Source organism: Phocoena sinus, chromosome 8 (genome assembly GCF_008692025.1).
Source record: "Phocoena sinus isolate mPhoSin1 chromosome 8, mPhoSin1.pri, whole genome shotgun sequence".
Classification (NCBI taxonomy): Eukaryota; Metazoa; Chordata; class Mammalia; order Artiodactyla; family Phocoenidae; genus Phocoena; species Phocoena sinus.
The window spans coordinates 55,668,731-55,694,438 of record NC_045770.1 but is presented as its reverse complement, the minus strand read 5'-3'; the positions used below and the strand labels follow the sequence as shown (position 1 = coordinate 55,694,438).

General features: G+C 38.0%; 1 protein-coding gene across 2 annotated transcripts in view; it reads left to right on the top strand.

The window, feature by feature from the left end:
- Positions 1 to 25,708, top strand: part of ACER3 (alkaline ceramidase 3) — a 192,024-nt gene that overhangs the window by 53,634 nt on the left and 112,682 nt on the right. For both annotated transcript variants that reach the window (XM_032640732.1, XM_032640731.1), the window contains exon 2: positions 23,115 to 23,225. In XM_032640732.1, coding sequence (XP_032496623.1) covers positions 23,115 to 23,225 — 111 coding nt within the window. The remainder of the gene's footprint in view (positions 1 to 23,114; positions 23,226 to 25,708) is intronic.

Below are 25,708 nucleotides of genomic sequence, written 5' to 3'. Positions count from 1 at the left end.
TTTCCCCATTGTATATTCTTGCCTCCTTGGTCATAGATTAATTGCCCTTATATGTGTGGGTTCATTTCTGGGCTCTCTGTTCTGTTCCATTGAGCTATGTGTCTGTTTTTGTGCCAGTACCATGCTGTTTTGATTACTGTAGCTTTGTAATATAGTTTGAAATCAGGGAGTATGATAGCTCCAGCTTTATTCTTCTTTCTCAAGATTGTTTTGGCTATTCAGGGTCTTTTGTGTTTTCATACAAATTTTAGAATTATGTGTTCTTGCTTTGTGACACATGCCATTGGTATTTTGATAGGGAGTGCATTGAATTTGTAGATTGCCTTGAACAGAATGGTCATTTTAACAATATTAATTCTTCCAATCCATGAGCACAGTATATCTTTCCATCTGTGTTGTCTTTAATTTCTTTAATCAGTGTTTTATGGTTTTCCAAGTACAGGTCTTTTCTTCATTAGTTAGATTTATTCGCAGGTATTTTATTCTTTTTGATGTGATTGTAAATGAGATTGTTTTCTTAATATCTCTTTCTGATAGTTCATTGTTAATGTATAGAAATGCAACAAATTTCTATATATTAGTTTTGTATGTTACAACTTTACCAAATTCATTGATGAGTTCTAGCAGTTTTTTTGGTGGTGTCTTTAGGATTTTATGTATAGTATTGATATTATGTCAGTTGCAAACAGTAACAGTTTTACTTCCTTTCCAACTTTGATTCCTTTTATTTTTCTTGTCTTGATTGCTGTGGTTAGGACTTTCAATACTATGTTGAATAAAAGTGGCAAGAGTGGTTATCCTTGTCTTTTTCCTGATTTCAGAGGAAATGCTTTCAGATTTTCACCCTTGAGTAGGATGTTAGCTGTGGGCTTATCATATATGGCCTTTATCATGTTGAGGTATGTTCCCTCAGGGCAATGATACACTGTTAAAGAAAAAGGTTATAGCACCCTGATCACTCTTTGGGGGAGGGATACCTGAATCTTGATCAGAGTAACTTGGAGGTAGTGTAACAGTCCAATTTTTCTCCCCTTGTGCCTAATATATATGAAAATGAGCTATTTTAAAATATTTTTTGCATGTTTTAAGGCAGTTTGGGATTTTTTTTATGCCACTGGAGAAAACTTAATGAAAATAAATCATTAAAATGTGGACAGTGTCTTTGGTAAGATTTTAATAGTAATAAATAGCTTGCATTTTTATTAAAGTTAATTTAGTCTAAAATTTTAAATGTACTTTACAGGACTTATACATTCATGATGTTTAAGTGATGTATTTCAACTCTAAGTAAATGAAGGGTGAATGAAAAATTATAGTGAAATTAGTTTGGAGTGAAGGATGAATCTGTTAAATTAATTTGAGAGTAAAGAATGACTCCAGGGCTTCCCTGGTGGCGCAGTGGTTGAGAGTCCACCTGCCGATGCAGGGGACACGGGTTCGTGACCCGGTCCGGGAAGATCCCACATGCCGCGGAGCGGCTGGGCCCGTGAGCCATGGCCGCTGAGCCTGCGCGTCCGGAGCCTGTGCTCCGCAACGGGAGAGGCCACAGCAGTGAGAGGCCCGCGTACCGCAAAAAAAAAGAATGGGGGGGACCTTGAAGATGGCGGCAGAGTAAGACGCGGAGATCGCCTTCTTCCCCACGGATACACCAGAAATACATCTACACGTGGAACAGCTCCTACAGAACACCTACTGAAGGCTGGCAGAAGACCTCAGACCTCCCAAAAGGCAAGAAACTCCCCACGTACCTGAGTAGGGCAAAAGAAAAAAAGAAAAAACAGAGACAAAAGAATAAGGACGGCACCTGCACCAGTGGGAGGGAGCTGTGAAGGAGGAAAAGTTTCCACACACTAGGAAGCCCCTTCGCGGGCGGAGACTGCGGGAGGCGGAGGGGGGAGCTTCGGAACCGCGGAGGAGTGCACAGCTACGGGTGCGGAGGGCAAAGCAGGGAGATTCCCGCACAGAGGATCGGTGCCGACCGGCACTCACCAACCCGAGAGGCTTGTCTGCTCACCCGCTGGGGCGGGCGGGGCTGCGAGCTAAGGCTCGGGTTTCGGTTTCAGACAGAGCACAAGGAGAGGACTGGGGTTGGCGGCTTGAACATAGCCTGAAGGGGTTAGTGCACCAAGGCTAGCCGGGAGGGAGTCCGGGGAAAAGTCTGCACCTGCCGAAGAGGCAAGAGACTTTTTCTTACCTCTTTGTTTCCTGGTGCGCGAGGAGAGGGATTTAAGAGCGCTGCTTAAAGGAACCCCAGAGACGGGCGCGAGCCGCGGCTAAAAGCGCGGACCCCAGAGACGGGCGGGAGACGCTAAGGCTGCTGCTGCCGCCACCAAGGGGCCTGTGTGCGAGCACAGGTCACTCTCCACACCCCTCTTCCGCGGAGCCTGTGCAGCCCGCCACTGCCAGGTTCCCGGGAGAACGCACGGCGGGCCTCAGGCTGGAGCAACGTTACGCCGGCCTCTGCCGCCGCAGGCCCGCCCCGCACGCCGTGCCCCTCCCTCCCCGCCCCCCTCCCTCCCCGCCCCCCCACCCCCACCCCCCCCACCCCCCCACCAAAACAATTTAGAAAGGCTCTTGGTGCTCCAGCCAGGAGTCAGGGCTCTGCCTCCGAGGTAGGAGAGCCAACTTCAGGACACTGGTCAACAAGAGACCTCCCAGCTCCACATAATATTAAATGGCGGAAATCTCCCAGAGACCTCCATCTTAACACCAGCACCCAGCTTTACTCAACGACCAGCAAGCCACAGTGCTGGACAACCTATGCCAAACAACTAGCAAAACAGGAACACAACCCCACCCATTAGCAGAGAGGCTGCCTAAAATCATAAGGCCACAGACACCCCAAAACACACCACCAGACGTGAACCTGCCCACTAGAGAGACAAGATCCAGCCTCATCCACCACAACACAGGCACTAGTCCCCTCCACCAGGAAGCCTACACAACCCACTGAAACAACCTTAGCCACTGGAGACAGACATCAAAAACAACAGGAACTACGAACCTGCAGCCTGCAAAAAGGAGACCCCAAACACAGTAAGATAAGCAAAATGAGAAGACAGAAAAACACAGCAGATGAAGGAGCAAGATAAAAATGCACCAGACCTAACAAATGAAGAGGAAATAGGCACTCTACCTGAAAAAGAATACAGAATAATGATAGTAAGGATGATCCGAAATCTTGGAAATAGAATGGACAAAATGCAAGAAACAGTTAACAAGGACCTAGAAGAAATAAAGATGAAACAAGCAACGATGAACAATGCAATAAATGAAATTAAAAGTACTCTAGATGGGATCAATAGCAGAATAACTGAGGCAGAAGAACGGATAAGTGACCTGGAAGATAAAATAGTGGAAATAACTACTGCAGAGCAGAATAAAGAAAAAAGAATGAAAAGAACTGAGGACAGTCTCAGAGACCTCTGGGACAACATGAAACACACCAACATTCGAATTATAGGGGTTCCAGAAGAAGAAGAGAAAAAGAAAGGGACTGAGAAAATATTTGAAGAGATTATAGTTGAAAACTTCCGTAATATGGGAAAGGAAATAGTTAATCAAGTCCAGGAAGCACAGAGAGTCCCATACAGGATACATCCAAAGAGAAATACGCCAAGACACGTATTAATCAAACTGTCAAAAATTAAATACAAAGAAAGCATATTAAAAGCAGCAAGGGAGAAACAACAAATAACACACAAGGGAATCCCCATAAGGTTAACAGCTGATCTCTCAGCAGAAACCCTACAAGCCAGAAGGGAGTGGCAGGACATACGGAAAGTGATGAAGGAGAAAAAGCTGCAACCAAGACTACTCTACCCAGCAAGGATCTCATTCAGATTTGATGGAGAAATTAAAACCTTTACAGACAAGCAATAGCTGAGAGAGTTCAGCACCACCAAACCAGCTTTACAACAAATGCTAAAGGAACTTCTCTAGACAAGAAACAAAAGAGAAGGAAAAGACCTATAATAACGAACCCAAAACAATTTAGAAAATGGGAATAGGAACATACATATCAATAATTACCTTAAATGTAAATGGACTAAATGCTCCCACCAAAAGACATAGATTGGCTGAATGGATACAAAAACAAGACCCTTATATATGCTGTCTACAAGAGAGCCACTTCAGACCTAGGGACACATACAGACTGAAAGTAAGGGGATGGAAAAAGATATTCCATGCAAATGGAAACCAAAAGAAAGCTGGAGTAGCAATTCTCATATCAGACAAAATAGACTTTAAAGTAAGGACTATTAAAAGAGACAAAGAAGGACACTACATAATGATCAAGGGATCGATCCAAGAAGAAGATATAACAATTGTAAATATTTATGCACCCAACATAGGAGCACCTCAATACATAAGGCAAATACTAACAGCCATAAAAGGGGAGATCGACAGTAACACATTCATAGTAGGGGACTTTAACACCCCACTGTCACCCATGGACAGATCATCCAAAATGAAAATAAATAAGGAAACACAAGCTTTAAATGATACATTAAACAAGATGGACTTAATTGATATTTATAGGACACTCCATCCAAAAACAACAGAATACACATTTTTCTCAAGTGCTCATGGAACATTCTCCAGGATAGATCATATCTTGGGTCACAAATCAAGCCTTGGTAAATTTAAGAAAATTGAAATTGTATCAAGTATCTTTTCCGACCACAACACCACGAGACTAGATATCAATTACAGGAAAAGATCTGTAAAAAATACAAACACATGGAGGCTAAACAATACACTACTTAATAATGAAGTGATCACTGAAGAAATCAAAGAGGAAATAAAAAAGTACCTAGAAACAAATGACAATGGAGACACAACGACCCAAAACCTATGAGATGCAGCAAAGTCAGTTCTAAGGGGGAAGTTTATAGCAATACAAGCCCACCTTAAGAAGCAGGAAACATCTCGAATAAACAACCTAACCTTGCACCTCAAGCAATTAGAGAAAGAAGAACAAAAAAACCCCAAAGCTAGCAGAAGGAAAGAAATCATAAAAATCAGATCAGAAATAAATGAAAAAGAAATGAAGGAAACAATAGCAAAGATCAATAAAACTAAAAGCTGGTTCTTTGAGAAGATAAACAAAATAGATAAACCACTAGCCAGACTCATCAAGAAAAAAAGGGAGAAGACTCAAATCAATAGAATTAGAAATGAAAAAGGAGAAGTAACAACTGACACTGCAGAAACAAAAAAAATCATGAGAGATTACTACAAGCAACTCTATGCCAATAAAATGGACACTCTGGAAGAAATGGACAAATTCTTAGAAATGCACAACCTGCCAAGACTGAATCAGGAAGAAATAGAAAATATGAACAGACCAATCACAAGCAGTGAAATTGAAACTGTGATTAAAAATCTTCCAACAAACAAAAGCTCAGGACCAGATGGCTTCACAGGTGAATTCTATCAAACGTTTAGAGAAGAGCTAACACCTATCCTTCTCAAACTCTTCCAAAATATAGCAGAGGGAGGAACACTCCCAATTTCCTTCTACGAAGCCACCATCACCTTGATACCAAAACCAGACAAGGATGTCACAAAGAAAGAAAACTACAGGCCAATATCACTGATGAACATAGATGCAAAAATCCTCAACAAAATACTAGGAAACAGAATCCAACAGCACATTAAAAGGATCATACACCACGATCAAGTGGGGTTTATTCCAGGAATGCAAGGATTCTTCAATATATCCAAATCTATCAATGTGATAAACCATATTAACAAATTGAAGGAGAAAAACCATATGATCATCTCAATAGATGCAGAGAAAGCTTTCGACAAAATTCAACACCCATTTATGATAAAAACCCTGCAGAAAGTAGGCATAGAGGGAACTTTCCTCAACATAATAAAGGCCATATATGACAAGCCCACAGCAAACATCGTCCTCAATGGTGAAAAACTGAAAGCATTTCCACTAAGATCAGGAACAAGACAAGGTTGCCCACTCTCACCACTCTTATTCAACATAGTTTTGGAAGTTTTAGCCACAGCAATCAGAGAAGAAAGGAAATAAAAGGAATCCAAATCGGAAAAGAAGAAGTAAAGCTGTCACTGTTTGCAGGTGACATGATACTATACATAGAGAATCCTAAAGATGCTACCAGAAAACTACTAGAGCTAATCAATGTATTTGGCAAAGTAGCAGGGTACAAAATTAATGCACAGAAATCTCTGGCATTCCTATATACTAATGATGAAAAATCTGAAAGTGAAATCAAGAAAACACTCCCATTTACCATTGCAACAAAAAGAATAAAATATCTAGGAATAAACCTACCTAAGGAGACAAGAGACCTGTATGCAGAAAATTAAAAGACACTGATGAAAGAAATTAAAGATGATACAATTAGATGGAGAGATATACCATGTTCTTGGATGGGAAGAATCAACATTGTGAAAATGACTCTACTACCCAAAGCAATCTACAGATTCAATGCAATCCCTATCAAACTACCACTGGCATTTTTCACAGACCTAGAACAAAAAATCTTGCAATTTGTATGGAAACACAAAAGACCCCGAATAGCCAAAGCAATCTTGAGAACGAAAAAAGGAGCTGGAGGAATCAGGCTCCCTGACTTCAGACTATACTACAAAGCTACAGTAATCAAGACAGTATGGTACTGGCACAAAAACAGAAAGATAGATCAATGGAACAGGATAGAAAGCCCAGAGATAAACCCACGCACATATGGACACCTTATCTTTGATAAAGGTGGCAGGAATGTACAGTGGAGAAAGGACAGCCTCTTCAATAAATGGTGCTGGGAAAACTGGACAGGTACATGTAAAAGTATGAGATTAGATCACTCCCTAACACCATACACAAAAATAAGCTCAGAATGGATTAAAGACCTAAATGTAAGGCCAGAAACTATCAAACTCTTAGAGGAAAACATAGGCAGAACACTCTATGACATAAATCACAGCAAGATCCTTTCTGACCCACCTCCTAGAGTAATGGAAATAAAAACAAAAATAAACAAATGGGACCTAATGAAACTTCAAAGCTTTTGCACAGCAAAGGAAACCATAATCAAGACCAAAAGACAACCCTCAGAATGGGAGAAAATATTTGCAGATGAAGCAACTGACAAAGGATTAATCTCCAAAATTTACAAGCAGCTCATGCAGCTCAATAACAAAAAAACAAACAATCCAATCCAAAAATGGGCAGAAGACCTAAATAGACATTTCTCCAAAGAAGATATACAGAATGCCAACAAACACATGAAAGAATGCTCAACATCATTAATCATTAGAGAAATGCAAATCAAAACTACAATGAGATATCATCTCACACCAGTCAGAATGGCCATCATCAAAAAATCTAGAAACAATAAATGCTGGAGAGGGTGTGGAGAAAAGGGAACACTCTTGCACTGCTGGTGGGAATGTGAATTGGTTCAGCCACTATGGAGAACAGTATGGAGGTTCCTTAAAAAACTACAAATAGAATTACCATATGACCCAGCAATCCCACTACTGGGCATATACCCTGAGAAAACCAAAATTCGAAGAGTCATGTACCAAAATGTTCATTGCAGCTCTATTTACAATAGCCCGGAGATGGAAACAACCTAAGTGCCCATCATCGGATGAATGGATAAAGAAGATGTGGCACATATATACAATGGAATATTACTCAGCCTTAAAAAGAAACGAAATTGAGCTATTTGTAATGAGATGGATAGACCTAGAGTCTGTCATACAGAGTGAAGTAAGTCAGAAAAAAAAAAGAGAAATACTGTATGCTAACACATATGTATGGAATTTAAGAAAAAAAAATGTCATGAAGAACCTAGGGGTAAGACAGGAATAAAGACGCAGACCTACTGGAGAACGGACTTGAGGATATGGGGAGGGGGAAGGGTGAGCTTTGACAGGGCGAGAGAGAGTCATGGACATATACACACTAACAAACGTAGTAAGGTAGATAGCTAGTGGGAAGCAGCCGCATGGCCCAGGGATATTAGCTCGGTACTTTGTGACAGCCTAGAAGGGTGGGATGGGGAGAGTGGGAGGGAGGGAGACGCAAGAGGGAAGACCTATGGGAACATATGTATATGTATAACTGATTCACTTTGTTATAAAGCAGAAACTAACACACCATTGTAAAGCAATTATACCCCAATAAAGATGTTAAAAAAAAAAAAAGAATGACTCCATTATATCGTAATTGAACTGCATCTAAAATAAAGTCACTTAGGTTTTAAATAACTTTACTGTTTTGTAAATTTGATACTAGTTTAATTTGCATGAGGGCAGAGTCTTCTGTTTTCCTTTGTATTCCCTAACATACAATGCCTTTCAGAGTAGATGCTCAGTATTTGCTACGGAATGACTGGATGAATGTAAGGCAACTGCTCTTAAGAAGTTTAACTTAGAGATAAGACATAAATATCTATACTCTGATTTAGTGAAAAGAGAGCTATCTGTGGAAGGCAATCTGTGCTAAGTGCCAGATGAGAGGTTAGAATAAGTGCTGTAAAAAGAGTGATCATTTTCGGTAGGGTGATTAGGCAAAACTATCTTTATTTAGTTGGGCCCTGAAAAGAACATTTTAATAAAAATGGAGAGAAAGCAGAAGTTATAAAAAATCTTGATTTCATCAAGTATTTCTCCAGAGAGTTTAAGACTGTCTTATTTCCCTTTTTCTGACTCTTGTCTTCTTCTCCATGTTTATCTGTTAACTGTTTATTCTCACTGTTCAGCTCTCATCTTTGAACTTTCTTCAGAGTAGTATTATATACAGGTAATGCTCTTTTTGCTATGAGTCTTTCCTCTCCCCTATAACCTCTGTCTGGTTAGGCTAGAGTTTACCTGAGCCATAATTGATATGGAGCTCCCAGGTTCTTCTCTTATCTCTTTACTGCTATGTATTTGACCTTTCTTCCCAAATCTAAAATGTACTTCCTCTTGAATGTAATATGATCATTTCCATTTTTACAATATGTGGTCTTAAAATATTTTTGTTATAACTTACATGCAGTGTAAGTGCAAGTACATGCAAGTGAAACTTAGATGTTTTTTAAAAATAATGTGAAAAACCAGTTTTCATAAATTAATGTTTTTGAAGCTACTTTCTGTGCTGCACAGGAAGTAGGGTGCTTCTTGTATTGATAGTGATAAAGACTTCTTATCTTTCCCTCTTTCAAGGCATAGCTCAAGTGCCACCTGCTTAATGAAGCCTTTCTTGGGTTCCCTTCTTCCATATGCTGTTTGTGCTCTTTGGTCCTGCTTTTCTCCCTTACTTGTTGTTTACCTGTCTTTTCTACTACATTGTATATATACTTTCTCAGGACAGCAACTACGGTTGCTAACCTTTCTTCCTATCTCCTGATTCAGTGCCTTGCCCACAGAAAATTCTTAATGAATGTTTGTCAAATTGAATTGAATTTGTGTTTATCACTTTTTAAAGTAAGACATACCTATAATAGTTTCCTGTTTTTATTCTGATATCTATCTTAATTAAAAGCTGCTAAGGAGCTCCTAGTACTATAACATGCATATATATAATTTTGTTTTTTAAACTTAGTGAATAAGAGTACTCAACTTTCCTTGTTATTGGTCTGGATTGGAAGACAAACTTTCTCCCTTGTGACAGCTGTTGAGCTGATCCAAGTACCAAGGCAATTCCCAGGCAGCACTTAATTCTTAACATAGCAAGATTGTGGAAGTTCCTATATAATGTTCAGTGGATCTGTCTCATATCAGAAATAATCTTTACATGTGTTATTTGGTCATATTTATTTTCATCATTTTAATTATTTTAAAAGTATTTTTTCCCCTTTTTATAGGTCAGGAAACTAAGGCTTAAGCATAAATAAGTTGCCCTCTTCACACAGCTAAAAAGTGGTAGTAGGTATGAACCACAGTGTTGCCTTCTATAATTGAGGAGATTAAATTAGATGATCTCCCTGTCTTTTTCTAGCTCCAAAGACTCTGAAGTTCTGGGAATCTTTAACATTATTTGAGCACTTGCATAAACAGTAAAATAGTTGACAAAATGAACTTGCTTTGGGGAAAGTACTCAGTTGCTTTCAGGCTCAAATCAGTTAGTTACCGCTTTCATCTAGCTCATTTGCTGACTGTGCAGGAGGGATCCTCACAGTGGCAATGAAGCAGTATAGATCACTTTTTCAGCTTCACCAGGTTTTAATGCTACTATTTTTTGGGGTGGTGGTTACACAATTGTAAATACAACTGAGCTCTAAATTGTCTACCTGGTTGCCCCACGGCTCTGTATTTTGCCAAACTTGGGAGCACTTTTAAGACTGCTGAGCACACTAGCTCCACCTACTGTCAGGCTGAGGCAAACATCTTCCTACTGTATCTTCATTCAGAGTTGTTTCAAATTTACTCTTTAGCACATTACCTTTTTCCCCTGACCTTCTTTCTTATACTTTTGATATTTGAGTTTTCTTTTCACGTGCTAAAAGATGGCTTTACCTGTTAAGAAGTCTTGAAATTATTGAAATGTCGTCAGCTTCGTCCATAATTTGTACTGGGGAGAATTCAGAGATACTGTGTTTGGGAGTATAAAAATATGGTTTTCAGATTTTTTTAAAAATCCCATAAGTCCATATCAAAACAAGATTCCCTGTAGAAAAAATAGATTTTTCTTACTTTAAAGTTTTAGTACACCACTGTGTGGTATATGAACGAATCTCTAGTTTTCATTTCTGGAGAAAACCCTGTTGTTGTTTTTTTTTTTTTTTTTTTGCGGTACGCGGGCCTCTCACTGTTGTGGCCTCTCCCGTTGCGGAGCACAGGCTCCGGACGCGCAGGCTCAGCGGCCAAGGCTCACGGGCCCAGCCGCTCCGCAGCACGGGGGATCTTCCCAGACCGGGGCACGAACCCGTGTCCCCTGCATCGGCAGGCGGACTCTCAACCACTGCACCACCAGGGAAGCCCACAAAAAACCCTGTTTTAATTGAATCTTCTAGAAGCACCCCAAACTCGATTAAACTCTTATAGAAGAAATTTAGCCTTTATTTTCTGTCATTCCCTTATATTATTAATATTTTAATTTTAAATTACAAGAACAATATAACCACATTGTAGAAAATATGAAAAAAAGAAGAGAAAAAGCCATCACTTTACCATCTTAAGACTCTCTTATTTTGGTGCTTGGGGAACCCTCATCAGGCATAGTTTGGCCCAGCAATGATAAACATATATGTTTTGGTAAAAACAAGTTTTATAGTTGTTATCAGTAATAGTTATCAGTTTTTTCCCTCTCTGCTCCGAATTCGTCATTTATCTCATGCTCTGTGAAAATGGACCTGGGCCCTTTAAATTTGCTTCCTTTGCCAACTAGCCGGATGTTAAGCTTTGTCAGTAGAGTGCGCTGGAGAGACGTTGCAAGAGGAAGAGTTTTCCTTCGTGGTTGTTGTGTGCTGGCTTGGTGGCTTCTTAAGTGCCTGGCTCTTGCAGTGCCAGTGGTTCATTCAGCCTCTGTCTCATACAATGCCCAGATCCTGAAGTTTGCTCAGCTTCTCCAGTGCCAGCTCATGCATTACTGCAGTCAGCAGCACCCAGTGGCCAGTAGCTCCCCACTCCAGGTGATCAGCTTTCCCCCGCATCCCAGAGGGCAGATTAAAGACAAGTTCCTAACGGTGGATTTTCACTGAAGTCAGCAGGGGTGGCATCACAGCAACTTCTCTGCTATTTGTTGAGCTGTGGTCATGCCCTCTCCCACAGGGTCCGCGTCTCAGCCCTGGCTGAGGCCTCTTCTTTTAGTGTTCTGTCTCCATCTTAGGAGAAGTGGCTGTTCCTTACATCTGCTCTTCCTATATTCTGTAGAGTTCTCTTTACTTACTACTAGACAATCTCTCATTACTCCAGTTCCCTCTTATAGTTAATGATTCCTTATAGTAAACTTTTCCTGTTCAAATTACTCTGTGGCTTATCACTCCTGATTGGACCCAGGCTGATAGCATTTTTTAACCAAAACTTTTCAGTCCATGATAATTTCTTGTGCATTCTTTTTGTTCAGTAAAGTTAAATTAGCTAGTATGCATATATCTCCTTATTTACAAAGCAATTTTGCATCTATTTTTCTTTAAATCCACTTTTTAGAAAACAAACTTTTGGGCTTCCCTGGTGGCGTAGTGATTAAGAATCCGCCTGCCAATGCAGGGGATACGGGTTCAAGCCCTGGTCCGAGAAGATCCCGCATGCCGTGGAGCAACTAAGCCCGTGCACCACAATTACTGAGCCTGCACTCTAGAGCCCCCAGGCTACAACTACTGAGCCCACATGCCACAACTACTGAAGCCTGCGTGCCTAGAGCCTGTGCTCCACAACAAGAGAAGCCACCACAGTGAGAAGCCCGTGCACTGCAATGAAGAGTAGCCCCCACTCACCGCAACTAGAGAAAGCCCACGCGCAGCAACGAAGACCCAAAGCAGCCAATAAATAAATGAAAACAACCTTTTATTCTTCTTGATTTTATCGTCTTAGCTTCTTGACATTTTTAGTCTTTTTGCTTTTGTGGTTCATCCTTTTCGTGTCCTATTGAAAAATTCTTTGCCACTCCAAGGTTGTGAAGATGTTCTCCCATGTTTTCTTCTAAAGATTATACTGTTTTACCTTTCACATTTAGATCTGCAGTACATCTGGGATTTATTTTTGTATAAGAAGTGTGAGGTTGGGGTCCAGATTCTTTTTTTTCCCGTGTAAATATCCAGTTGATCCAGTGCCCTTTATTGAAAAGACTGTCCTTTTCACACTGCACTGCAATGTTTGTCATAAATCAGGTGACTGTAAATGTTAGTTTGTTCTTGGAATCTTATCTGTTCTACTGTTTTGTTTATCTGTCCTTCCTAATAGGTCGTGATATCTAGTAGTATAAATATTCTAGTTTTGTGCTCAAGATTATCTTGGCTCTTCTTGGCCTTTTAAATTTTCATATAAAGTTTAGAGTCAGTTTATCAATTTGTACCCAAAAAACCTGTTGGGAGTTTTATTGACATTAGTATTATGTCTTGCACATCTTTTGTTAGATGTGTATTTAGGTATGTGACATGTGTTGAGGTTATTGTAAATTATATGTGTAGCATCAGAGTGGCAGTTACAGGTTCAAGTTGTTGGTCTGACTTGAGTAAAAAATGTATTTAATAGTATATTTACTTAGCTTTATATAGAGATAGAGTATGTATAGCATCTCTTTTATCTGGATGCCCAGTGGCTACTCAAATACACAGATTCAAGTATAAAGAAAGAATTCATTGGGAGTGCAGGCAAAAAAGCAAGTCATCTACAAGGGAAAAGTTCAAACCAGCTGCTAACTTCTTCATAGTAATAGTCAATCTGGAAGACAACAGCACAGTACTTACAAACTTTTGAAAGAAAGAGAGACCCCAAAATTTTATAGCTGAGTTATCTTTTGAGTATAAAGGCAAAAGACAATGTTCTCATGCACTCAAGAAGTCAGGGAATACAGCACTTATAAATCCTTGAAAAAACTGTATGAAGATGAATGATGAAATCTAAACAGGTAAAACTTGGTTTAAAAAAAAAAAAAGCAAAATGGAAAGAAAAGCCATGGGGAAAAAGACTGGACCTTGGCACTATATCCATTTAAATAGATACCTGAGACTAAAAACAAAGATGAACATAGAATCATGATATGACCCAGGAATTCCACTCCTACGTATATACTAAAGAGAATTGAAAACATGACCACACAAAAACTTGTATATGAATGTTCATAGCAGCATTATTTACAATAGTCACAGAGTTGGAAACAACCCAAATGTCCAACTGATGAATGTATAAACAAAATGTGGTATAGCCATACAATGAACTCTTTGTCAATAAAAGAGAATGAAGTTCTGGACACATGTATGCTACAACATGGATGAACCTTGAAGATGTTATGCCAAGTGAGAAAAAACAAACACAGAAGCCTACATATTGTATGATTTCATTTATATGAAGTGTCCAGGATAGCCAAATCCAGAGACAGAAATTAGATTAGTGGTCACCAAGGACTTCGGGGAGAAGAGATGGGGGAGTGACTGCTAATGAGTCTGGGGTTTCATTTTGGGCTGATGAAAATGTTCGAAAATTAGATGGTGATGATGGTTGCACAAATCTGTGAGTACATTATAAACCACTGAATTGTACACATGAAAAGGGTTATTTTTATGATATATGAATTATATCTTGATAAATCTGTTCTTTTTAAAAAACAAGGATGAAAAATGTGGTTTGCAGAACTAAATGTAAATCCTTGACAATGTGAAATATATAGTCCTTGAAAATGTAGATATGACTAATAAAAATCAGTACATAGTGGAAGGGAGGTGGGAGGAAGTTTAGGAGTGTGAATTTCTTTGTTTCATGGCAAGGATGCACATGCTATAAAAATTAACCATGTGGGGCTTCCCTGGTGGCGCAGTGGTTGAGAGTCCGCCTGCCAATTCAGGGGACACGGGTTCGTGCCCCGGTCTGGGAAGATCCCACATGCCGCGGAGCGGCTGGGCCCGTGAGCCATGGCCGCTGAGCCTGCGCGTCTGGAGCCTGTGCTCTGCAACGGGAGAGGCCACAACAGTGAGAGGCCCGCGTACTGCAAAAAAAAAAAAAAAAAAAAAAAAAAAAAATTAACCATGTAAAAATCAGGACTCTAATCTTTCAGTCGTTTCATACTCAGTTTTACTTTCTTTTGTTAAAACATTTTTATAAAAGAAGAGCATGTCTAATAGCCTTTAAAACTTTGTCTTTTCTTTCTTAATTTCCATCCATTCATCTCTCTCTGTATACGTAAAACTTAGCAATTCTTTTTTTTTTTTGAGCTGCGTTGGGTCTTAGTTGCTGTGCACAGGCTTTCTCTAGTTGAGGCAAGCGGGGGCTACACTTTGTTGCAATGCACGGGCTTCTCATTGTGGTGGCTTCTCTTGTTGCGGAGCATGGGCTCTAGGCACACGGGCTTCAGTAGTTGCGGTGTGCAGGCTCAGCAGTCGTGGCACATGGGCTTAGTTGTTCCGCGGCATGTGGGCTCCTCCCGGACCAGGGATCGAACCTATGTCCCTTGCATTGGCAGGCGGATTCTTAACCACTGCGCCACCAGGGAAGCCCCTTAACAAATATTAATGATGATAATTACTGGGTGTTAGGATATTTGATGATTTAATTTTTTTTACACTTTTCTGAATTGTTTAAATTTTTTTACAGTTAAACGTTTGTCACTTTTTAAAAAAGAGTGAAGTTATGCTAAAATAAACAAGCTACCATCTACTATAACCATTGTTAAATCAAAAAAGTAAGAAACACATAATTTTGTGAATAATACCAGGGGATAAAAGGAGAAACTGCTATCCTCAGGTTTCAGTAAGCATGCATGTATGAATTTATTCATTCTACCAGACTTTCCTGAGTGCCTGCTCTGTCCTTGGTATTGTGCCAGTCAAAAGCATACAGATAGGAGTAAGACATGGTTCGTCCCTGCCCCCAAAGTTCATAGTCTTGTTACTTTTTTTTTTTTGGACAGCTCTAATTTTAGAATGTTTTGCCTTGTATTGAGCAGAAATATGCTTCTCTGTAACTTCATTGAATTTAATTTTGATGTTTTATAGCCATAGCAAGCCTCATTCACCTTTAGTTTAACATTCCTTTAAACTTTGAAGTTGATATTTGAAGACAGCAGTCATGCCATTCCTCATATGACATGTTTTGTTTATTAAGTAAATGATTTCTTTGTTTTAGTATCTCTCTCAGTACTTGGGATCTCTGTTTTGTTTAAAGTAGGGTTCCACAAATACGTAAGCATTCCAAAAAGAAGCTGAATTAAAGCAGAGAGAAGTAAGATGGTCACTATCCAGCTCTTTCCATTTTTACCTCTAAGTATTGCTTTGAGGTAGTATATTGAGATTTTCCCCCCAAGAATAGTGTACTGTCATCTTTCTGTCTTTGGATCTTTCTCTCAGAGTTGTCCTTATTCTGTCTGTCACAGTAGCCTGTATTTGTGGTCTGCAATTCCTCATTCTAATTTGTAAAACTTTGTGTTATCCTTAATTGAATTTAATGTAGTTTGTGGGACCGTCCCATATCCTCTACCTTTAGAAATGTATTTCTGACTTCCAGAGTATTGACATCTCAGCTAAATTTAATATTATCTGGACCTTTGGGCATGTTTCATTTCCTTTATCTCAGTCATCAATAAAGAATTTCATTAGTTTGAATCCTAGGGCTCTCCTAAACGGCATAATATTCAACATCTTCCACAGGTTTACTTAAAGTTATTGATAACTGCTGTTTGGATATATATCTTTCAGTCTGCCTGGCTCCCCACCTTATATTTTCACACTTCACCTAGGCAAATTACTTTGTTATTTGTATAATCTGGAATTTACTTAAAACATTTTTAATAGAATACTCTTTGATATAATTTTTTAGATGTTAATAAGGGTCTTCTTTGTGCAAACACTGTGCTAGTGCATTTAAGGAGAGGAACATTGGCTGTAAGGACAGATAGACCTGGAATAAAATCTTGGCTCCACCATCTGCTTATTGTGAGAATTTGGGTAAATTATATAATCCCGTAGCTTGACTTTGTTTAATTGGGTGATAATATTTCACAACATTGTTATGAAAAGCAAATGTTAGCACGTGTAAAATGTGAATTCCAGTACCTGGTCCTTAATAATAGGCTCAGTAGATTTTATTGTTCCTGTCTCTCCTTTCAGGGTCTAGCTCAAATCTTATCACATCTGTGAAATTATCCCCAACTATTTTATTCCCTTTCTAAAAGTTTCTTTAATTTTTATTTTATTAAAGTAATGCATTAAAAATAGATAAAAATCCAGCCTGTGCTAGAAGACTTGTAACGAAACCAGAAAGCAGTGCCCTTCCCTAACTCTTTCCTCTCTACCCTCCAATTCTAATCCCCAGAGGCAAAACTTTTTTTTTTTTTTTTTTTTTTTTGCGGTACGCGGGCCTCTCACTGCTGTGGCCTCTCCCATTGCAGAGCACAGGCTCCGGACGCGCAGGCCCAGCGGCCATGGCCCACGGGCCCAGCCGCTCCGCGGCATGTGGGATCCTCCCGGACCGGGGCACGAACCCGTGTCCCCTGCATCGGCAGGCGGACTCTCAACCACTGCGCCACCAGGGAAGCCCCAAAACTTTTTTTTTTTAAAAAAACAGCTTTATTGAGGTATAGTTGACATGCAATAGAAAGTGCCTATTTAAAGTGTACAAATTAAGTTTTGTCATATGTATACACATGTGAAACCATCACCACAATCAAGACAGTGAACAGATCCATCACCTCCAAGTTTTCTCATGTCCCTTTGTAAGTCCTTCTCCATCCTGCTCTCTCTTCTACCCCAGCCCTACCCACAACCATTGGTCTGCTTTCTGACACTATAGTATAGGTTAGTTTGTATTTTCTAGACTTAAATGAAGTGTTTTAATCCTTGTCTGCCAATTCTAACATTTGTATCAGTTCTGGGTTGGTTTCAATTGAGTATTTTTTGGGGTTGTTTTTCTTCCTTTTTGTATGCCTGGTAATCTTTTTTGTGTGTGTGGGCGGGGGCTGTGCCATGCAGCTTGTGAGATCTTAGTTCCCTCACCAGGGATGGAACCCCTGCCCCCTGCACTGGAAGCACAGAGTCCTAGCCACTGGACCACCAGGGAATTCCCTGCCTGCTAATCTTTTTGTGTGTGTGTGTGGTATGCGGGCCTCTCACTGTTGTGACCTCTTCCGTTGAGGAGCACAGGCTCCGGACGTGCAGGCTCAGCGGCCATGGCTCGCAGGCCTAGCCGCTCCGCGGCATGTGGGATCTTCCCGGACCGGGGCACGAACCCGTGTCCCCTGCATCGGCAGGCAGACTTTCAACCACTGCGCCACCAGGGAAGCCCCCTGCCTGCTAATCTTTAATTGGATGTCAGATATTGTGCTTCTTACCTTGTTGGGTCCTGGATATTTTTTGTATTACCATAAATAGGCTTGAATTTTGTTCTAGGATTCAGTTAAGTTACTTGGAAATAGTTTGATCCTTTCAGATTTTGTTCTAGCTTTACTGAGGTATAATTGAAATATAACATTATATAAATTTAAGATGTACAAGCGGTTGATTTGATACACATATTCATAAAATGATTACTTCCATAGCATTAGCTAACACCTCCATCCCGTCACATAATTTCCATTTCTTTTTTGTGTTAAGAACATTTAAGATCTTCTCTCTCAGCAACTTTTAAGTATATAATACAGTATTATTAGCTGTAGTCACCATGCTATTCATTAGATCCCCAGACTTGTTAGTCATGTAACTGGAAGTTTGTATCCTTTGAAAACATCTCCCCCATTTCCCCCACCCTCAGCCCCTGGTAACTGCCACTCTATTCTCTGTTTCTCTGGGTTTGGCTTTTTTAGATTCCACATATACGTGATATCATAGTATTTGTCTTGCTCTGGCATATTTCACTGAACATAATTCCCTCAAGTTTCATCCAAGTCGTTGCAAACAGCAAGATTTACTTCTTTCTCATGGCTGAAATGATATTCTGTTGTATATATATACCACACCTTCTTTATCCATTCATCTGTTGATGGACACTTAGGTTGTTTCCATATCTTGGCCATTGTGAATAATGCTGCAATGAACATGGGAGTGCAGGTGTCTCTTTGAGGTCCTGTTTCATTTACTTTGGATATATACCAAGAAGTGGGATTGCTGAATAATATGGTAGTTCTATTTTTAATTTTTTGAGGAAACTCCGTACTGTTTTACTTAGTGGCTATACCGTTTTACATCCCACCAACACATGTTTTACAACCCTTTTCTCCACATTCTTGCCAACACTTATCTTTTTTAAAAAATTTATTTTATTGAAGTATAGTTGATTTACAGTATTATGTTAATTTCTGCTTACAGCAAAGTGACTCAGTTATGCATATATATATATATATATATATATATATTCCTTTTCATGTTCTTTTCCATTATGGTTTATCACAGGATATTGAATATAGTTCCCTGTGCTATATAGGGGGACCTTGTTGTTTCTTCATTCTCTATATAATAATTTGCATCTGCTAATCCCAAACTCCCAATCCCTCCCTCCCCCACCACACCTACCCTTTGGCAACCACAAGTCTGTTTTCTGTGTCTGTGAATTTGTTTCTGTTTTGGTAGATAAGTTCATTTTTGTCATATTTTAGATTCCACATATAAGTGATATCATATGGTATTTGTCATTCTCTTTCTGACTTCTCTTAGTATGGTAATCTCTAGGTCCATTCATTTTCCTGCAAATGGCATTATTTCATTCTTTTTTCTGGCTGAGTAGTATTCCATTGTGTATGTGTATCATATCTTCTTTATCCATTCATCTGTCAATGGACATTTAGGCTGTTTCCATGTCTTGGCTATTGTGAATAGTGCTGCTATGAATATAGGGGTGCATGTATCTTTTTGAATTATAGTTTTGTCCAGATATATGCCCAGCAGTAGGATTGCTGGATCATATGGCCACTCTGTTTTTAGTTTTTTTTTTTTTTTTTAGAAGATGTTGGGGGTAGGAGTTTATTAATTAATTTATTTATTTTTGGTGTGTTGGGTCTTCGTTTCTGTGCGAGGGCTTTCTCTAGTTGTGGCAAGCAGGGGCCACTCTCATCGCGGTGCACAGGCCTCTCACTATCATGGCCTCTCTTGTTGCGGAGCACAGGCTACAGATGCGCAGGCTCAGTAGTTGTGGCTCACGGGCCTAGTTGCTCCGCGGCATATGGGATCCTCCCAGACCAGGGCTCGAACCTGCATCCCCTGCATTGGCAGGTGGATTCTCAACCACTGCGCCACCAGGGAAGGCCTATTTTTAGTTTTTTGAGGTACCTCCATACTGTTTTCCATAGTGGCTGCACCAGTCTACATGCCCACCAACAGTGTAGGAGGGTTCCCTTTTCTCCACACCCTCTCCAGCATTTGTTATTTGTAGACTTTTCAATGATGGCCATTCTGACCAGTGTGAGATGGTACCTCACTGTAGTTTTGATTTGTATTTCTCTAATAATTAGCAATAAGGTGTGAGATGATATCTCACTGTGGTTTTGATTTGCATTTCCCTGGTGATTAGTGTTGTTGAGCATGTTTTTCATGTGTGCTTAAATCTTTAATCCAGTTTGAGTTCATTTTGTAAGATAGAGGTTCAGTTTCATTCTTCTGTGTGTGGTTATCTAGTTTTCCGAACACTATTTATTGAAGAGACTAACTTTTCCCCAGTGAGTGTTTCTGTGGTATTAGTTTTAATATCCTCTTTCTTTTCTCATTTTATTTATTTGAGTCCTCTTTTTTTGAGTTAGTCTAGCTAAAAGTTTGTCAATTTTGTTTATTTTTTCAAAAAATCGTCTCTTAGTTTCATTATTTCCACTCTGATCTTTATTTCTTTCCTTCTGAATTTGGGCTTAGTTTGTTCTTTTTCTGGCTCTTTGAGGTATTATGTCAGGTTGTTTATTTGCGATCTTTTTTCTTAATATAGGCATTTATTACTATAAACTTTCCTCTTAGAACTACTTTAGCTGCATCCCATAAGTTTTGGTATGTTGTGTTTCCATTTTCATTTGTTTCAAGACATTTTTTATTTACCTTTTGACTTCTTCTTTCCCGCATTTGTTGTTCAGGAGTGTGTTGTTTAACCTTGACATATTTGTGAGTTTCTAGTTTTCCTCCTATTGTTGATTTTTAGTTTTATGCCATTGTAGTTGGAAAGATACTTCATATGATTTCAGTTTTCTTAAATTTTCTAACACTTGTTTTGTGACCTATTATATCATCTGTCCTGGAGAATGTTCTGTGTGTGCTTGAGGAAAATGTGTACTCTGCTGCCTCTTGGATGGAATGTTTTGTATATGTCTGTTAGATCCATTTGGTTTTAAGTGTAGTTGAAATCCAACTTTTCTGTGTTGATTTTCTGTTTGGATGATCTATCCATTGTTGAAAGTGGGGTATTGAATCCCCTACTATTGTTGTATTGTGGTCTATTTCTTCCTTCAGATCTGTTGATATTTGCTTAATATATTTAGGTGCTCTGATTTGGGTGCATATATATTTACAACTGATATATCCTTTTGATGAATTAACCCTTTATTATTACATAATGATCTTCTTTGTCTTGTTACAGTTTTTGGCTTAAAGTCTATTTTGTCTGATATAACTATAGCTACCTTTGCTCTCTTTTGGTTTTTACTTCCATAGAATATCTTTTTTAATCCATTAACTTTGAGCCCATGTATGTCTTTAAAGCTGAAGTAAATCTCTTGAGCCAGCATGTAGTTGGGTCTTGTTTTTTTATCCTTCCAGTCACTGTATGCCTTTTAATTGGAGAATTTAACCCGTTTACATTTAGAGCAATTACTGATAGATAAGGACTTACTAGTTTCATTTTATTAATTGTTTTCTGGCTGTTTTATAGTTCCTGTATTCCTTTCTTGCTGTTTTCCTTTGTGAATTGATGATTTTCTGTAGTGGTATACTTCAATTTCCTCCTTTTTCATTCCCTCCAGCAACAATCTTTTGTTGTGTCTAATGTCGGTTTTTGCTTTGTGGTTACCATGAGGCTTACATAAAACAACTTATAGATATAACTTTTTTCCACACTGATAGCAACCTTGCATACTAAAGCTCTACCCTTATATTACACCCTTTTAGGATTTTGATATCACAATTTACCTGCTTTTTATTTTGTATTTATTAACAAATTATTATAGCTGTAGTTATTTTTAATACTTTTGTCCTTACATCATTGTACTAGACTTAAGTGATTAATACACCATCATATTACAGTATTACAGTATTCTGAATTTGATTATGCTTAGCTTTACCAGTGTGTTATGCATTTTCATATATTTTCATGTTACTAAGTAACATTCTTTCATTTCAGCTGAAAGATCTTAAATATAAGCACTTATAGCTGTAAATTTCCCACTCAGCACTGCTTTTACTACATCCCATTAATTTTGGTATGTTGTGTATTAATTTTAATTCATCTCTTAAGTATTTTCTAATTTGATTGGTGATTTATTCTTTGATACATTGATTGTTTAATAATATTTTGTTTAATTTCCACAGGTTTGTGAATTTTCCAGTTTTCCTTCTGTTATTTATTTCTAACGTCATTCTTTTGTGGTTGGAGGAGATATTTTGTATGATAGTTTATATCTGCCTTTTTAAGTCTATTGAGACTTAATTTATGGCCTAACATATGCTGTATCCTGGAAAATGTTCATGTGCACTTGAGAAGACTGTATGTACTGTTGTTGTAGGGTAGAGTGTTTTGTATATGTCCATTAATTGATATTTGTCCTGATATCAGCTCCTATGTTGAAAATCACAAATTTGGAATTTTGAATGTTTTGTGCCACTATATTCACTGAATAAATGTATAAAATACTACCCAGAATCAATATACAAAATAGTTTAGCCATCTTTTTCCCCATTTTACTATTTATTTCTGCTATTACGGTTTCTATTGTTTCTTTGCTATTCATGTTTCAGCTTTGTTTTTGTAAAGAGAGGATGAACAATCAGATCAAGATCCGTGGCCTTTTGTGCTTACTAGAAACAGAAACTAGGAACTAAAAACATTGCCACAAAAATTAAAGTTTAAGAAGAGATGAAAAATGCAAGCTTTGATTTGTTGTCATTCATTTCAAGAAACAAATTAACTCAGTTCTGTATTTTATCTTATCATACTGTTATCCATGGACCACCCTTTCAGTAGCATTGGTGTAAGCTGCTTTTTCCAACTCACTTTTTGCTTATCTTTGAGGTTCTTTCTGAGATACTCTTGCTTTTTACCTTGAGAATTTAGAAGTTCCTTTAGTGGATGTTCTGGTTGAAAATTCTTAGTTTCATTTGTCTGAAGGATCTGTATTTTACTTTGATTTTTGTAAGAAATTTTTGTTGAGTAGAGAACTATTTTCCTTTAGCACCTTGTAAATATCTTATCATCATCTTTCTAAGAAGACACCTACTTAATTTTTGCTAAGGGCTAACTGTGTATATCTTTATTTAAAGTAGTATTGATTAATCTCATTATCTTCTTGTGTGTTTTTTTTTTTTCTATAGGGAATACAGTGAGTAACCTGATTATGATTATACCTCCAATTTTTGGTGCAATTCAGAGTGTTAGAGGTGGACTGGAAAAGCGGTACATTGCTTCCTATTTAGCACTCACAGGTATGTATAACACTTCATCTAAAAAATGATGTGAAAAAAAATGATGTACCATATTCAGACACTGTTTTTCTCATTCTTTCCTAAAATTGTTTCTCAATTTTGTGTTGTTTATTATACAACTTGAGCTCATTCTGAAACTTCTGAATTAAAACTCCACAAATCTTGCCAATATTTGAACTGTATTTTGAATAAATTAAAAAAAAAACAAGATATTTCAAGCATCCAGAAAAGAACAGGGATAATATAACAAATATATCCATGTATCTCACCATCCTTCTTTGTCAGATCTTAACACTTTGCAATATTTGTCTCAGTTCTTACTTTTTCTTTTTTAAAGAAATAAACTACTATAGATAAAGTTGAAACTCCCTTTCTACTCCTGCTTGATTTTATTCCCATCTTCCTCCCAGCTCACCCTGCTAGAGTTAACCTCTATACTGAATTTGATTATCATTTTCTCACATGTTTTTGTATTTATACTATATATGTATGTATCCTTAAAAATATGAAAAATATCATTCACATATTTTAAAACTTTTTGTAAAGGGTATTCTACTATATCTGATCTTCTGCAACTTACTCCTATTCCTCTACTTGTCTGTGAGACAGGGACCGCGTCTTAGTTATCTTTGTATCCCTATTGCCTGGCAAGTTAGTGGTTCTCAGTAAATGCTACATGGAGGGATGAGTGAACTTTACCAGAGCCTAAGATGGGAAAATCACTCTTTCATGTCCTTGCATTATCATTATAGACAAAAATAGCAAAGAAAGTAGATTCTAGTTTGCTTCTTTTATGTAACTTTCTAAATTAAACACAATTTCTTTTGTTTTAGTTCAAGGTAGATATTATTTACACATGGGCAGAAGGGACCTCTAATTACCACAAAACTGTAAGCTGTAGTATATCATATCAGATTTTATATAATTATATTAGTCATTGCATATGAGAGAGTTTAATTTCTGAATCTGTTTCTCATATGTGTGGTGTTGTGAGGAAGTTACTTCATTCATCTTCAAAAGGAATACTTGTCCACAAACTTAGCCCTTTGCTTTAATTCCTGGGATGTTTTAAGAATGTTTATAAAATACCAACAAATCACAATCAGTAATAACAATAAGAATAAAAAGATTTGAGGGACTTCCAAGTTGCCCTAGGATAATACTGACCTCCTGAGTTAGAATTTGTCCATTCATCCTTCTAGAAAACCATACAGATTAAGAAGGAAAGTAAATAAAACCACACTTAGCCCACATTTTCAGCCTTACTAAGAGAAAAAGAATACCATGAACGTCAAATCATTTTTAAACAAGAAATAAACACCACATTCTAGCAGAACTGTCTTTAATATTTTAGACTTGGGGAGGTTTAAAAAACTATATGGAAAAGAGGAGAGAAGAGTTGAGGGCTTAATCTGACAAAACACCAATAGAAAGAGGAAGCTTCATGATAAATGCAAAATTTCTGAAAACGTTATGAGACCTGGTAAATCATAGTACTTGATAAAGTACACAGTACTTTAAAGTACATAGTAAAGGGCTTGAAAGTGTACAAGACCTAAAGTGGCAGTTTGGGAAAGGTATTACTTCTGGAAAAGAAATAACTAGAAAGAGGAAGATAGCCATTAGAAATGTGTAAGTGTAGGGAAAGAAGGAAGTTAGAGTGAGGAATTAAGATCCTACTGAAACAACACAATTATAAAATACATTAGACCTTTCTCCCTGCACCCTGCCCTGCCACCAAAACAAATAAATGTATATGAAAAAGGACACTAACCGTTACTATTCAGAAGGGGGCAAGCTTGAACTTGAAATCTTTTAAGCCACCCCAAACCTTTACTCTTTCCACAAAGTGGAACCCCCGCAAAATCAGTCTACATCCATGCAAAGCTACTGTAATAAAAAAACAGAAAATGAGAATCAATACCTTTTGGCTCATGGATGTTCTTTCCCCACAACTAATTATAAAGCAGAAAGAAACTGCAGCACAGTACTCCTAACTGAATTAGCCTCAAACCAATAAATGAATAAAAATTTAAAAACTAATAACACCTATAAAAATTAATTTAAAAAATAAAAAGTAATAACAGAAATAGCTTCCTCACCCCTCAAAAGAAATAAAATTAGAATTGATTAAACTTAGGAAAGAAATTAAGCCTGAATTACAATGTGTTGAGTATTTAATAAGGGCTATTTAAGAAAGAGAAACAAGCAAGAGAATGAAAATGAGATAAAGAAATAAAAAGGGTCAGAGAGAAAGTGATTGAAATGGAAGACAAAGAAGATTCAATACAACTGTAATTGGAGTCCCTGAGGAAGGAAAATAAAACAATGAAACAGATCTTATATTTAAAATTATAATTTTCAAATTAATTTGAAAGAAGACTTTTTGGAAATGGAAGAAGACCCAAATCTAGATATTGAAAAGTCCATTTTTGTCTCATAAAACTGACTTGGAATGGTCAACTCTGAAAGAGACTAGTAAA